Genomic DNA, 15682 nt, shown 5'->3' with positions numbered 1-15682 from the left:
CCAATCCACGTAACCTGCACATCTTTGGACACTAAGGAGGAACTTGTCACGGTCAGTCAACCTAGCCTGTACATCTCTGGGCTATGGGGAGAACGTGCAGACTCCACACAGTCAGTCACCCAAGACTGGAATTGAAACGGTCCCTGGCGCTGTGAGACAGCAGTGCTAACCACTATGCTGCCCTTACAAAGGTTCAACATGACTTACTTTCTTGTGAACTCTACTGCCTCAGGTTAATTAAACTTGGGAGTTACAAATCACAGGGCAATTTAAAACTGCCAATCTATGGCAAGCCCCTCCCACATTGTATCACTGTTAACTTGTTTTGCTTTGTTATCTTTTATTCTCCTTGGATTCCCCTCCAATCATTTGTAAACCCAGACATACCATCTGGCAGGAAGCTGTTACAGAGAGAGGGACGAGAATAGCATCAAGGTCTTCCTCCTGGTCCTAGTGCCTTAAAGGCAGTTTGCTATTGGACAGGGGGAGATGGTGGGGCAGTGGTAATGTCACTGGACTAGCAAGCCAGAGGCCTGCGCTAATGCACCAAGTTCATGGGTTCAAATCCCACCATGGTAGCTAGTGGAATTTGAATTCAATTAAATTTAGGGGGAAGTGATGGCCTAGTGGTATTATTGTGAGATTATTAATCCAGAAACTCAGTTAAGGTTCTGGGGATCCAGGTTCGAATCCCACCACGGCAGATTGTGGAATTTGAATTTAACATTAAAAAAAATCTGGAATTAAAAGTCTAGCGATGATCATGAAACCATTGTTGGAAAAACCCATCTGGTTCATTAATGCCCTTTTAGGGAAGGAAATCTGCCATCCTTACCCGGTCTGGCCTACATGCAACTCCAGAGCCACAACAATGTGGTTGACTCTCAACTGCCCTCCAAGGGCAACTAGGAATGAGCAATAAATGCTGGCCCAGCCAGAGACGCCCATGTCCCAGGAATGAACTCAAAAAGAAACGTGGAATTAGGGGTGGTGACCATGACAACTATTGCCAATCGTTGTAAAAACCCATCTGGCTTAATAATGCCCTTTAGGGGAAGAAAATCTGCCATCATTATCCAGTCTGGCCTTTTGAATGGACCTACCTCGTATTGAGATAAAAGCAAAATACTGCGGATGCTGGAATCTGAAATGAAAACAGAAACTCTGATGCCGGGCTCGAAACGTCGACTCTATTCTCTCCTTACAGATGCTGTCCGACCTGCTGAGATTTTCCAGCATTTTCTGTTTCCACCTCGTATTAATTTGATCTTTCTCTGCACCCTAGCTATGACTGTAACACTATATTCTGCACCCTCTCCTTTCCTTCTCTATGTACGGTATGCTTTGTCTGTATAGCGCTCAAGAAATAATACTTCTCACCGTATCCCGATACGTGACGATAATAAATCAAATTAAAAAGACTCCAGATCCGCATCAGCGTGGCTGGCTTTTGGCAAGCTACTCGGTTCAAGAGGTTACGGGATGGGTAACAAACGCTGGCCTTGCCAACGGCCCCCACATCTCAAAAAAGACAACATTTAAAAAAATGTTAATAGTTTCCCCCGGCCTCCCCACCCACCCCCTCCTTGGAAGACACTGTCTTGAAATGGTTTTAAAAAGCTATCCACAACAGTTCCAAGAACAATTTTGAGCGAACACAGAACTCCAATGCCCAAATCACTTCACTTCTAGTGAATCTGTTTACCACAGAGGGCCGGGGATGCTGGGTCATTCGGTATGTTCAAGGCTGAGACAGACAGATGTTTAATCGGTCAGGGAATCGAGGGTCATGGCGGGGAAGTGGAGTTTAGGATTATCGCATCCAATCACTCATGACTTCATTGAACGTCAGCGTAGCAGACTCGAAGGGCCAAATGGCCTACTTCAGCTCCTGCATCCTAGACGAAATTCCCTCCAGATATAATCAAAGGGATATTCTAGCTTTGGAAAGGATTTGTTAATTTTTTTTAAGCAAAAAAGTATATCAAATTATGATTCGAGAAGGAATTTATTTTCATCATCATGGAAATGTAAGAAGCAGAAAGATTTACAGTTATCTAGAACCACAGAGAGGTTAGGATGCAGAAAGAGGCCATTCAGCCCATCGTGGCTGTGCCTGCCAGAGAAAAGAAACTAGCTGTTATTTTAACCCGATTTCCCAGCACCTGGTCCACAGCCTTGCAACTCTTCAGATCCATATCCGGGTTTTAAAGTAGAGTATTTCAACCTCAGTCACCAATTCAGACAGTGAATTCCACACTGTCTGGGTGAAAACAGATTTCCTCATGTCCCCTCTAACCCTTCTAACAATCACCTTTAATCCGTGCCCTCCCCCACTTAACTGTCCCCTCAGCTTGGGGAAATAGGTCTTTCCCCTCTACCCTTTCCAGGCACCTCAATTAGGTCTATCGAGTCTCTCCTCATAAACTGCAATTTTCAAGCTCTGGCAACATCCTTGTGACACTCCTCTGTGCTCTCTCCAGAGTAATTATGTCCTCCCTGCAATGTGGTGACCAGAAGTGGACACAAAATTCCAGCTGTGACCTAACCAGCATTTTCATCATTACATCCCTGCTTCTGTATTCAATACTTTGCTCAATAAAGAAAAGCATTCCATACGTTCTGTTGACCACCTTATATTAAGTTGATCTTTCTCTAAACCCTTGCTATGACTGTAACACGACATTCTGCACTCTTTCCTTTCCTTCTCTATGGATGGTATGCTTTGTCTGTATAGCGCGCAACAAACAATACTTCTCACCGTATCCCAATATGTGACAATAATTAATCAAATCAAAATCATTGTCAATTGTCAGAAAAACCCATCTGTTTCACTAATGTCCTTTGGGGAAGGAAATCTGCCGTCCTTACCCGGTCTGGCCTACATGGGACTCCAGACGCACAGCAATGTGGTTGACTCAACTATGTCTCTGAAATGGGAAGACACAGCTCACCATCTTCTCATGGGCAACTAGGGATGGGCAATAAATGCTAAGCCAGCCAGCGATACCCATGTCCAACAAAGGAATAAAAAAAAATTTCAATGGGGAGGCTAATGACTGACCATATATCAGAGACTGAGATGCTGATCCATAGAATCATAGAATAGAATCCCTACAGCACAGAAGGAGGCCATTTGGCCCGTCCAGACTGTTCCCACCACAATCCAGCACAGGCCTTATTCCCGTAACCCCACGTATTTACCTTGCTAACCTCCCTGACACTAAGGGTCAACTTAGCACGGCCAATCAACCTAACCCGCACATCTTTGGAATTCTGAGGGGGGGGGCAGCATTACGAGGAAAAGTTGCCTACTTTTGAACGTAACTCCCTCAGCGAGAGAGAGAGAGAAACGATGAGGAGGAAGGAATTTCGTTGTACTGGGATCCAACAATGTCCTTTTGTCAGGCACTGGGTTGGAGGATGCAGTTAAAGGGTGTCAAAAATTAATCAGATACTTGGGCAACGGAAAAAAAAAAATCGAGAAACAGAAATCCCACAGGGGAATTTTAAAAAAAGACCAGACATATAAACCACACCAACCCTGTTAATGCAGTCCAGTCAACTCAAGTCAACACCATCATTCAGCCAGTCAGCGCTGTTGTGACCCTTCAAACAGTTTCTTGGTGTCAAGCGTTATGTTTGGGGATGTTACAAGCGCTCTGACATAATCAGTGTAGCAGTTTGTTTTGCCTCTCTGTGATAGAAAGCCTGCAAGGTAGGTCTTTATTGTGTCACCATGGTGTCTATTGACACAACAGTTAGGAGTTCAAATTGCCTGGCAATAAGCTCTGAATACATTTCACAAGTTATTTATCCCACAGCTTGTGAACGCTCTGTGTCACGGTAAACGGTGTGGTTGGTGGTTGGTGGTGGGTGGGTGGTGAGGTTGGTGGTTCTGGCTTGGTTTACTTCAGTCACCTATCAGAGGGTTTTATCACAACCAGACATCACCCTCATGGAACCTTCAGTCCTCTTTCTGTGCCTTTCTGCCTCTGTAGCGAGTACTTGGACACGTGCTGGACTACAGTCCCACTCCAATACACCCTTCACCTCTGGGCCTCATCACACAGTGTTTCCTCCTTCACTCTGAGGAAGCTAATCCGTAAGGTCTCTGTTGCCTTCTTGGCCAGGATCAGAGTCTCCTTCAAGAGACCAGGCATCACAAGGATGGGGTGGCACAACAGCGCAGTGGTTAGCACTGCTGCCTCACAGCGCCCAGGGACCCGGGTTCAATTCTGGCCTCGCATCACTGCCTGTGTGGAGTTTGCACTTTCTCCCCATGTCTGTGTAGGTTTCCTCCAGGTGCTCAGGTTTCGTCCCACAATCCAATGACATATTCATTAGGTGGATTGGCTATGCTAAATTACCCCTTAGTATCCTAAGGTGTGTAGGTTAGGTGGATTGGCCATGAGAAATTGCCCCTTAGAGTCCAAAGAGTCGTCATCGAATCATAAAGGTTTACAGCATGGAAACAGACCCTTTGGCCCAACTTGTCCATGCTGCCCCCTTTTTAACTCCTAAGCTAGTCCCAACTGCCTGCTTTTGGCCCACATCCCTCTGTACCGCTCGAACCCATGTAATTGTCTAAATGGTTTTTAAAAGAGAGAAGTCTACCCACCTCTACTACTACTTCTGACAGCTCATTCCAGACACTCACCCTGTGTGTGAAAAAACTGTCTCTCTGGACCCTTTTGTATCTCTCCCCTCTCACCTTAAACCAATGCCCTCTAGTTTTAGAATATCCTACATTTAGGAAAAGATATTGACTACCTAGTTGATCTGTGCCCCTCATTATTTTATAGACCTCTATAAGATCACCCCTCAGCCTCCTACACTCCAGGGAGGAAAGTCCCAGCCCCAAAATGTGCAGGTTAGGTGCTCAATTGCCCCTTGGTGTCTCAGGTTGTGTTAGTCAGGAGGGATTAGTGGGGTAAGTGTGTGGAGTTATGGGGACAGGGCAGGTAGTGAGCCTGGGGCAAGATGTTCTGTCAGAGAATCATAGAATCCTACAGTGCAGAAAGAGGCCATTCGGCCCATTGAGTCTGCACCGACCACAATCTCACCCAGGCCCTATCCCCATATCCCTACTCCCTCTAACCTACACACCTCAGGACACTAAGGGGCAATTTTAGCATGGCCTATCAACCTTAACCCGCACATCTTTGGACTGTGGGAGGAAACCGGAGCACCCGGAGGAAACCCACACAGACACGAGGAGAATGTGCAAACTCCACACAGACACTGACCCGAGTCGGGAATCGAACCCAGGTCCCTGGAGCTGTGAAGCAGCAGTGCTAACCACTGTGCTACCATGCCACCATGAGTCGGTGCAGACTCAAAGGGGAAAATGGCCTTCTTCTGCACTGTGGGGATTCTGTGGTAATGTCTTGATCAAGCTGGCTTTGGCATTAAGTACTGACCATTAAAGGAACCAACAGCTATTATGCCTCATATAAAAGAGCAAATCTAATGGGGCAGCTTTATTCACACTGATAGTGTATCATGTATCCTGTGCTTTCTTCATCCCATCATTGAACAAGAGTACTGTTTCCATCTTACATTTCATTAGTTTAAGTATCTAAGTTTCTCCCTTGACAAGCACATTAATCAGCTGGAACATGAGAAAAAGGAGGTCATCTGGCCTGTCAGGCCTGTTCTGTCCCCTGAACATAACCATGGCTAATCTTGGTCCTCAGCTCTGTCTTCCTGCCTACTTCCCAAATCCTTTCATTCCCCTGAGACATCCCAAAACAAAATCCATCTACTCTAACCTGAGGCGTAGTCAGCAACTATTTATCTCTGCCAGTCCACAACTTGGGATTTGAATCTCTGCATTCGCTAACTCGGTGCCAGAACCACTAGACCAGTGTTTGGTTAATTGAGAGAGTTAGCCTCTCCCCTGGAATGGGAGTCTAGAATAGCCTCATTTCAACTTCTTTAACTTCCCATCCTTCAGCTTAAAGGTGGAATGTTCTGGATTCCTTATTTTTCTGCGCCTATTAGCACAACTGGTCAACGACAAGTTGAAGGCAACTGTCCTGATTCAAGTCAACCAGTACGTCAAACCCTTTCCCATCTTCAAGGGCAGCACAGCGACACAGTGGTTAGCACTGCTGCCTCACAGTGCCAGGGACCCGGGTTTGATTCCTGGCTTGGGTCACTGTCTGTGCGGAGGTTGCATGTTCTCCCTGTGTCTGCGTGGGATTCCTCCAGATGCTCTGGTTTTCTCCCACAGTCCAAAGATGTGCGGGTTAGGTGGATTGGCCATGATAAATGGCCCCTTAGTGCCAGGGGTACTAGCTAGGGTAAATGTATGAGGTTATGGGGATGGGGCCTGGTTGGGATTGTGGTCAGTGCAGACTCAATGGGCCGAATGGACTCCTTCTGTGCTGTAGGGATTCTATGTCCTGATTCAGGTCAAGGCTGAAACAGCCAGTAGATCAAACCCATTTTCAGCACCGAGGTGACCCCAGCAATGCCTGATCTGTCTGTATTTGGGACTGTGATCATCTTCCTTTCCTGCATTCATCTCCTCTTGAACTCCTCCCCCTTTCTCTCAAACAAAGAGAACCTAATCGGTAATACGGTTTTCTTGGGAAGAAAATCTCTGAAGTTAACGCAGTTATTAGCCTCCAAAAAAGTCAGCGCGTAGAGTTGAGGCAACAGGATTCCAGCTCCCCAGACAAGCGCAAGTATGCGAGTATTGGCGAGGAAAGCAACTTACCCCCCTCCGCAAGCTTCGGAAAGAAGGGATCCTGGGTTTCACTGTCTTTATCTCGTTTAGACAGTAAGACAGCGGATCCCTGGTGAACTTGGGGGATGGGTTCCCATTAGCGACAGACGAAGGATAAGAGTTCAAAGGTGAAAAGGGAGGGGGTGGAAGCTGTTAATGGAAAGGGAAGAAGTCAACTCATGATGTAAAACAACAGAGGGAAGGAAGAGAGGGAGGACAAACGGTGATGTCCATCGATGCCCTTGAAAAGTCTTTCAGCCATTTCATCGCCAATTAAAAGTAGCAGCCTTTCGAGTTCACCTCATCCTGCCTCCACAACACAATCTCCTTTAGCTAACAGTTTCTCTGAGGTGAGAATTCTCTTTCAGGTCCAACCACCCACCCCACTCACCCTAAGGGAGCGACAAAGTTACCACAAGTTTCACAGCCCTGCCGCATTAAGGAGCAGCTGTTCCCCTTAGTTGAAGGGTCAGTTACGAGGGGGACACAAGTTAAAAGTGAGGGGTGGGAGGTTATGGTGGGATTTGAAGAAAGATTTTCCCCCCACAGGGTGGTGAGGGTCTGGAATGCGCTGCCTGAGAGGGTGGTGGAGGCGGGTTGCCTCACATCCTTTAAAAAGTACCTGGATGAGTACTTGGCATGCCATAACATTCAAGGCTATGGACCAAGTGCTGCCAAGTGGGATTAGGTGGGCAGGTCAGGGCCTTTCACACATCGGTGCAGACTCAATGGGCCGAAGGGCCTCTTCTGCGCTGTAGTATTCTGTGATTGTGACACACGCAAGCACAGGGTTGATGATGGGGTGACTGGATTGTCAAAGTGCTGGGCGCTGGAGATCGAGCTTCACTGGGGGAATCTATGTGGCAGCTCTTTGTGAGGCACCTGGGGTCCCATTAGCCGAGGGCAGGTCCTTGGGGTTAGGCCACAGATCAGCCATGATAAAGTTCATTTAAAGTTTATTTACTCGTCACAAGTAAGGCTTACATCAACTGCAATGACATTACTGTGAAATTACCTTAGTCGCCACACTCTGGTGCCTGTTCGGGTAACACTGAGGGAGAATTTAGCACGGCCAATGCACCCTAACCAGCACGTCTTTCAGACTGTGGGCAGAAACTGGAGCATCCGGAGGAAACCCACACAGATATCGGGAGAACATGCAAACTCGACACAGACAGTGACCCAGGCAGGGAATCAAACCCGGGTCCCAGGCGCTGAGAGGCCACAGTGTCCATGAGAAAAACGCAGCAACGTTCTCAGAACAGGAAACCAAACTTGTTTCGAGTGTTGCTTTGGATCTGACAATCCCACCAGAAGCACATACATCTCTTTTCATATTTTGTCCCCCCGTCTCCTAAAGGTGTTGGTGGTCCTGGAAGTCAGCTTCCAGCACCTTCCACCCGAGTAACTGATCTCCGTACCAGGAGCTAGGAATTCAGTTTGGACCAGTTACTAATCGATCATGTCCATCAGCTATGACCCCCCACCCCGATCCTGTTCTCTCCCACTCGCAAACACTTTCCTGGGGGGCCCACAGGACAACAAGGAGGAGTTCAAACCCCCAATTGATTTTCCTATTCCACCTTCCCCAAACTCAGGAAACTGGGGGAGGGAGGGTGGGGTGAAGGAGTGGGGAGGGGTGGTTGGCGGGCAAATTGAAAACCCAGTCCCAGAGAATAACTTTTCTTTCAGCAAGAGAGTATGGATTGTCCCTTCCTGGCTTCCACATACTATTCCACTTGAATTCAGACCATCAGGCTGGACACTATTCAAGAGCTTCAGGGTCACACACAATAAATTCACAATATCATGCATCAATAAAATGCAGTAGTAAATTGCCGCATAATGGAAGTTAAGCGGAGAGAGTTGTCCGACCAAATTCATCCCTATTTCTCATCCTGTCTAACAATGGAAACTTTTTTTTGTTTACATCCCATTCCCAAGTCCTCAGAATCCTACTCTGGAGCAGTTACAGGAGCCAAGAGCCCCTATAATGCAGAAGGAGGCCATTTGGCCCATCTAGTTTGCACTGACCACAGTCCCACCCAGGCCCTATTCCCGTAACCCCATGAACTTACCCTGCTGATCCCCCTGACACTAGGGTCAATTTAGCATGGCCAATCCACCTAACCTGCAAATCTTTCAGACTGTGGGAGGAAACCGGAGCACCCAGAGGGCACCCACGCAAACATGGGGAGAACGTGCAAACTTCACACAGACAGCGACCCGAAGCCGGGAATTGAACCTGGGTCCCTGGCGCTGTGACGCAGCAGTGCTAACCACTGTGCCACAGCTATTGAGTCACTTAAAGTGGTTGGGTTGTTGGAAATTCCCAGACCCAAAACCACAGTTGATTAAAACTGAAGTTAGGAGCTGAATTTTGCATTTGTTGGACTCGATTCCCCAATCTGCTTCTGAAGGCATAAGGGTTACAAAAACCAAACAGCCATTGCTGGCACAGAAAGATTTTTCCAGAGACATCCTCTCTGGATGCCTTTAGATCTGCTGTGATCTAATGGAATGGGGTTCGAAGGGCTGAATGGCCTACTCTTGTCCCCAAGTTCGTTCTTCATGGCTATCCTTGGGCATTTGTTTAGACCTGGCAAGATTCTCACACTCGTTTCCTGGACCCTTGGCTGCTTATGCTTTGTTTTTAAATTTGTTCATGGGCATCGCAGGCTGGATCAGCATTTATTGCCCATCCCTGAGGGCAGTTGAGAGTCAACCACATTGCTGTGGCTCTGGAGTCACACGTAGGCCAGACCGGGTAAGGACGGCAGATTTCCTTCCCTAAAGGACATTAGTGAACAGATGGGTTTTTCCAACAATGGTTTCATGGTCACCAGTAGATTCTTAATTTCAGATTTTACCATCTGCCATGGGGGAGGCGATAGCCTAACAGTATTATTGCCAGATTGTTAATCCAGAAACTCAGCTAATCTTCTGGGGACCCAGATTCGAATCCCGCCACGGCAGATGGTGGAATTTGAAATCAATAAAAAAAATCTGGAATTAAGAATCTACTGATGACCATGAAACCATTGTTGGAAAAACCCATCTGGGTCACTAACGTCCTTTAGGGAAGGAAATCTGCTGCCCTTACCCGGTCTGGCCTACATGTAACTCCAAAGCCACAGCAATGTGGTTGACTCTCAACTGCCCTTGGGCAACTAGGGATGGGCAATAAATGCTGGCCAGCCAGCGACGCCCAAATCCTACAAAAGAATTTTAAAAAGGAACCTGGGTCCCCTGAGCATTACCAAGGGTCTGTGGATTACGAACCCAGTGACAACCCCACTGCCTCCCTGTGCTATCATGAGCATGATTTAAGTTGCCGACTCAATAACCTTCTCCAACTCCTTCCCTCCCTCCACCCGCCCACCCACACCACACCCAACTGAGCTCAAACAAATGGAACATGGACTCTTTCCCCACCCATCCCCCCCGGCCTCCAACCTCACCAAGGCATGCCCTGGCACATCTGCTTGTGTATAGCATTGCCCAATCTGATTCTGCCCTGGAAAATAAAAAGAGTTCAAAAGAGCAGGATGCGAAATTATTGATGAAGTTGGCCATCATTTCTAGAAAAAAAAATGTGCAAAGATGTGGATGAAGGAATGGAACACAGTCGGTGGTTCTGTACAGCAGCACAGCGGGGTGGTCTGAGTAAGGTCAAACATGATGAAGGGTGCAACAGTTACAGGAAGCACTGAGCGCTCGCCGCCTCTTCATTGCTTTGATATCCAGACAAACATTCCCCTCTTCCCGCACCACCCCTCCAACTTTGTAACCAATTTCCTGCCCTCCTCTCACTAGTGCTGACTCACGGGGGGGGCGGATAGAGCTGTCACCAGTCACGGCAGGTCTCTGCTACCTTGTCCCAGTGAGGCATTCCCTGCTGCAGGTCCAGGGCAACAAGATTACAAAAGCAAGGAGATCATGTTGGAGTTGTACGGAACTTTTGGTGAGGCCACAGCCAGAATACTGTGTCCAATTCTAAAGTTAAAGTTTATTTATCAGTCGCAAGTGAGGCTGACATTAACACTGTGATGAAGTTATTGTGAAATTCCCCTAGTCGCCACACTCTGGCGCCTGTTCGGGTCAATTCACCCTAACCAGCACGTCTTTCAGACTGTGGGAGGAACCAGAGCCCCCGGAGGAAACCCACGCAGACACGGGGAGAAGGTGCAAACTCTACACAGACAGTGACCCAAGCCAGGAATCGAACCCGAGTCCCTGGCGCTGGGAAGCAGCAGTGCTAACCACTGTGCTACCATGCCTCCCCACATTGTAGGACGGGGAGGCACGGCGGCACAGTGGTTAGCACTGCTGCCTCCCAGCGCCAAGGATCCAGGTTCAATTCCCGGCTTGGGTCACTGTCTGTGTGGAGTTTGCAGCTTCTCCCCGTGTCTGCGTGGGTTTCCTCCGGCCGCTCCGGTTTCCTCCCACATTCTGAAAGATGCGCTGGTGAAGTGCATTGGCTGAGCTAAATTCTCTCTGTGTATCTGAACAGGTGCTGCAGTGTGGCGACTAGGGGATTTTCACAGTAACTTCATTGCAGTATTAATGTAAACCTACTTGTGACACTAATAAATAAACTTTCTTTAACCAGGAAGGAGGTGAATTCACCGGAGGGGGTGCAGAGGAGATTCACCAGGATGCTGCCTGGGATGGAACATTTACGTTATAAAGAGATGTTGTGTAGGCTTGGGTTGTTTTCGTTGGAGCAGAGAAGACTGAGGGAGCGACCTGATCGAGGCGTTAAAGATTATGAGGGGTGTGGACAGAGTGGATAAGGAGCAGCTGTTCCCCTTAGTTGAAGGGTCAGTCACGAGGGGACATGGGTTCATGGTGAGCAAGAGGTTTACCGGGGGATGTGAGGAAAAACTCTTCTTACCCAGGTGGTGACGACACTCTGGAATGCGCTGCCGGGGAGGGTGATGGGGATGGGATGCCCCACCTCATTTAAAAATGTTTATTTATTAGTGTTACAAGTAGACTTACATTAACACTGCAATGAAGTTACTGTGAAAATTCCCAAAACGTACCTAGATGAACACTTGGCATGTCATAACATTCAAGGCTGTGAACCAATTGCTGGTAGCTGGGATTAGGTAGGAGTGACGTGGGGATGCCAGCGTTGGAACTGGGGTAAACACAGTAAGAAGTCTCCCAACATCAGGTTAAAGCCCAACAGGTTTATTTGGTAGCAAAAGCCACTTACTTTCGGAGCGCTTCCTGCTCCTTCTCACCTGATGAAGGAGCAGCGCTCTGAAAGCTAGTGGCTTTTGCTACCAAATAAACCTGTTGGACTTTAACCTGGTGTTGGGAGACTTCTTACTGTATTAATTAGGAGGTCAGGTGTTTTTCGCATGTCTGTATGGAATTGATGGGACAGGAGTTTGTTTTGGGGGGGGGGGGGTGCAGGTTGTGGAATATGAAGAAGAATGAGTGGGGGTGGGGCGGGGGGGGGGGGATTGTGAATTCTCAATTGCTTCTGGCACCGTTAAGTCATCTGCACTCTCATTTCTCATTGTAAACACAGTGTGAAAGCCGGGAGAGAGAGGGAATTAGGGTAGATTTTCCGTTGCGTGCGTTCTAATGTGCAAACTGAAAGCAGCAGAATAATGGTTTGGGTTCGAAATTGGGGTGGTTTGCACTGCCTATGGCTGCCATGAAGCAACGCATTTTGGGCCTTTGAATCTGTCTGGTATGTTGTGTGTTCCTCTCCAGACACAGTTCAGTGTTTACTTTCCATTGGTTCACTGGATGCTTTAACAACGCTGAACTAGTGGCAACTCGCATCTCATGCGTTGCATCCGTAGGGAGAGAAAACAAACTTGGGAAGAGTTTTACAGGATGTGATTGTACGTTGAGTGTGTCTGTGCAGGAAGGCGTGCCTGGGCTTAGTTTGAGGTTGAACGCAAGTTTCATTACTTCAGAGAGAGTATTTCATTAGTTATTTGTTCCCATTTTCTCCCTCCTCAACTGTAGGCACAGATTCCTGCAAAGATGCCATTCCAGTGGGACCATCAACCTATCGGAATTTCATCCGAAAGTCCATCATCCCCATGTGTGAACGTGCAATGGATCAGGAGCTGGATGGATCTAATCCCATCTTTAATTTGCTTGGAGGCAGTATGATGACCAGTTCACACCCCGCCATGACCAGGATGAAACCACCAAGGATGCAGCAGGGATTAAAGCAGATAACTCTTACTCAGCGCACACCAACAGTTACCATCTTTCAACTGTAAGAAGTCTCACAACACCAGGTTAAAGTCCAACAGGTTTACCAGTGAGCATCACCTGATAAAGGAGCAGTGCTCCGAAAGCCCATGATTCCAAATAAACCTGTTGGACTTTAACCTGGTGTGGTGAGACTTCTTACTGTGCCCACCCCAGTCCAACACCAGCATCTCCACCTCGTGATCTTTCAACTAGATTTGGTTGACTGTCAGAGAAATACAAATAAGAGGCCTTTGTTCCATTGGACTGGATTCAACAACACTTGGAGGTCAATAGCAGGGTCCATTCCAAACACAACCAACGCTCCCCACTCCTGACTTGACAATGCCACCTATCATTGCACCCTTCTTTTTTTTAAAGAGCGGCTGCATTTACAAAGACGTTTCATGCATTCCTACGTGTTCACCGTCAAGTCCAGATTGTTACATGCCAGTGTTCATTACTGCCTATTAAAAGCTGGTTAGACTGCATGCGTGCCACGTGCCCGTGCCTCACTCAGTGCCAGCCAATTCATGAGATTTTTTGCATTGATCAGGAAGGGGTGACGGGGTGTGTTGAGGGGAGGGAGAGCGGATGCATGAAGAAAAGAGAAGATCAAAAGATTATTTGGCATCACGGTCCAGAACTCGCTGCAAGAAAAAAATTCAATAGTTATTGCAGGAACAAGGTTACATTGCCAATAAGAGAAAGGGAAAATGTCTGCAATCCCAGCAGGAAAAATACACCAAGAGATAGAGAAAAGAAAGAAAGATCTGTATTGATATCCAAGACTTTCCAAAGTGTGTGAATCTCACAGAGGCTTATAAAATTCTAACAGGACTAGGCAGGGGTAGATGCATGGAGGATGTTCCCCATGGTGGGGGAGTCCAGAACCTGGGGCCACGACAGATCAGCCATGATCTTATTGAATGGCGGGGCAGGCTCGAAGGGCGAGATGGCCTACTCCTGCTCTTATTTCTTATGTTCTTATGCCACAGTCTGAGGATTTGGGGTAGATCATTTTTAAAGTTAAAGTCTATATATTAATCACAAGGTTTACATTAACACTGCAATGAAGTTACTGTGAAATTCCCCTAGTCGCCACAGTCTGGCGCCTGTTTGGGTCAATGCACCCTAACCAGCACGGGGCAAGGGTTAAAGGAGATGTACAAGGCAAGTTGGTTTTTTTTTACACAGAGAGCGGTGAGCGCCTGGAACTCGCTGCTGGGAGAGGTAACAGAAGCAGATACAATAGTGACTTTTAAGGGGTGTCTTGACAAATACATAAATAGGATAGGAATAGAGGGATATGGTCCCTGGAAAGGTAGAGGGTTTTAGTTCAGTCGGGCAGCATGGTTGGTGCAGGCTTGGACGGCAGAAGGGCCTGTTCCTGTGCTGTAATTTTCTTTATTCAACCGATGCACAGTAAGCTCCCACAAACAGCAGTGCATTAATGAGCAGTCTGTTTCAGTTGAGTGATAAATATTTAGACGCGGAATCCAGGGATAACGCTCTTGGAACGCTGTCTTGGGAATGGTTAAATCCAGCACGGATCTGGAAGATAGCACGTCCAACAGCGCAAGGCCCCCTCAGAACCCACAGCTTTGTCTGAACGCGCTGGTAACTGAGGCATGGCTGATATCGTTCAGTCTGGGTTAGGAGTCAACTCCCACTGCTGGCATGACTAAATCCAGCCACGAGAGCAGGCTAGATGTGCTTTCCTACCAACGCTGGTTGGATTCTCATGCGGTCTAACACATCCGCCCTTTGTACAATGGCGTCACAGGACAGGCGAAGAATGGTTCACTGGAGAACCCCCAGTGGTCCCCCACAGGCTCAGTGAATGGCTCCCCTGAGAGAGCGGATAAAAGGACCAGCCCACGCGCTATCAAGATGCACAGATGGGAAAGATCCAGGGTATTTCCCGAATGTTACGTATCTCAGCCAACATTGAGGGCACAAACAACAGTTTCCAGCAAACCCGCAGAGTGACACAGGAGGAAAAGGAGCGGTGAAAAATAACTCAGCCGGGCTACGTTATCTATTCAGCAACTCTTCCTGAGAAACTGATTTTAAGTTGAAAGCTTATTTATTCGTCACAAGTTGGCTCTCACTAACCTGGCAATGAAGTCACTGTGAAAATCCCCCAGTCGCCACACTCCCTTTTGGCAAGCTTTTTACACAGAGGGTGGTGAGTTCCTGGAACTCGCTGCCGGGGGAGATAGTGGGAGCAGATACGAGAGTGACTTTTAAGGGCTGTCGCGACAAATACATGAATAGGATGGGAATAGAGGGATACAGTCCTGGCAGGGAGTTTTAGTTAAGTCGGGCAGCATTGTTGGTGTGGGCTGAAGGGCCTGTTCCTGTGCTGTAATTTTCTTTGTCCTTTGTCTATTCAGGTATACTGAGGGAGAATTTAGTGTGGTCAATGCACCTGAAGTTTACTTATTAGTGTCACAAATATGCTTACATTAACACTGCGGTGAAGTTACTGTGGAAATCCCCCAGTTGCCACACTCCCAGCGCCCGTTTGGGTACACTGAGGGAGAATTTAGCACAGCCAAAGCATCTAACCAGCACGTCTTTCAGACTGTGGGAGGAAGCTAGAGCACCTAGAGGAAACCCACGCCGACACGGGGAGAACAGACAACGACCCAAGCCAGGAATCGAACCTGGGTCGCTGGCACTGTGAGGCAGCAGTGCTGACCACTGTGCTAC

At 47.7% G+C, this 15682-nt stretch overlaps 1 protein-coding gene across 3 annotated transcripts in view; it reads right to left on the bottom strand.

The window, feature by feature from the left end:
* Positions 1-15682, bottom strand: part of LOC145361077 (cdc42-interacting protein 4 homolog) — a 127381-nt gene that overhangs the window by 13765 nt on the left and 97934 nt on the right. The window contains exon 10 of one of the 3 annotated variants that reach the window (XM_080216656.1): positions 6728-6886. The exons of the other annotated variants lie outside the window; for them this stretch is intronic. Within the exon in view, the coding sequence (XP_080072782.1) occupies positions 6728-6886 (159 nt within the window). The remainder of the gene's footprint in view (positions 1-6727; positions 6887-15682) is intronic. 3 annotated transcript variants of the gene reach the window in all.

The sequence above is a fragment of the Carcharhinus amblyrhynchos genome, chromosome 33 (assembly GCF_965287045.1).
Source record: "Carcharhinus amblyrhynchos chromosome 33, sCarAmb.v2.hapA, whole genome shotgun sequence".
NCBI lineage: Eukaryota > Metazoa > Chordata > Chondrichthyes > Carcharhiniformes > Carcharhinidae > Carcharhinus > Carcharhinus amblyrhynchos.
The sequence above is the reverse complement of the archived record's forward strand: the minus strand, read 5'-3'. Positions and strand labels throughout refer to the sequence as shown.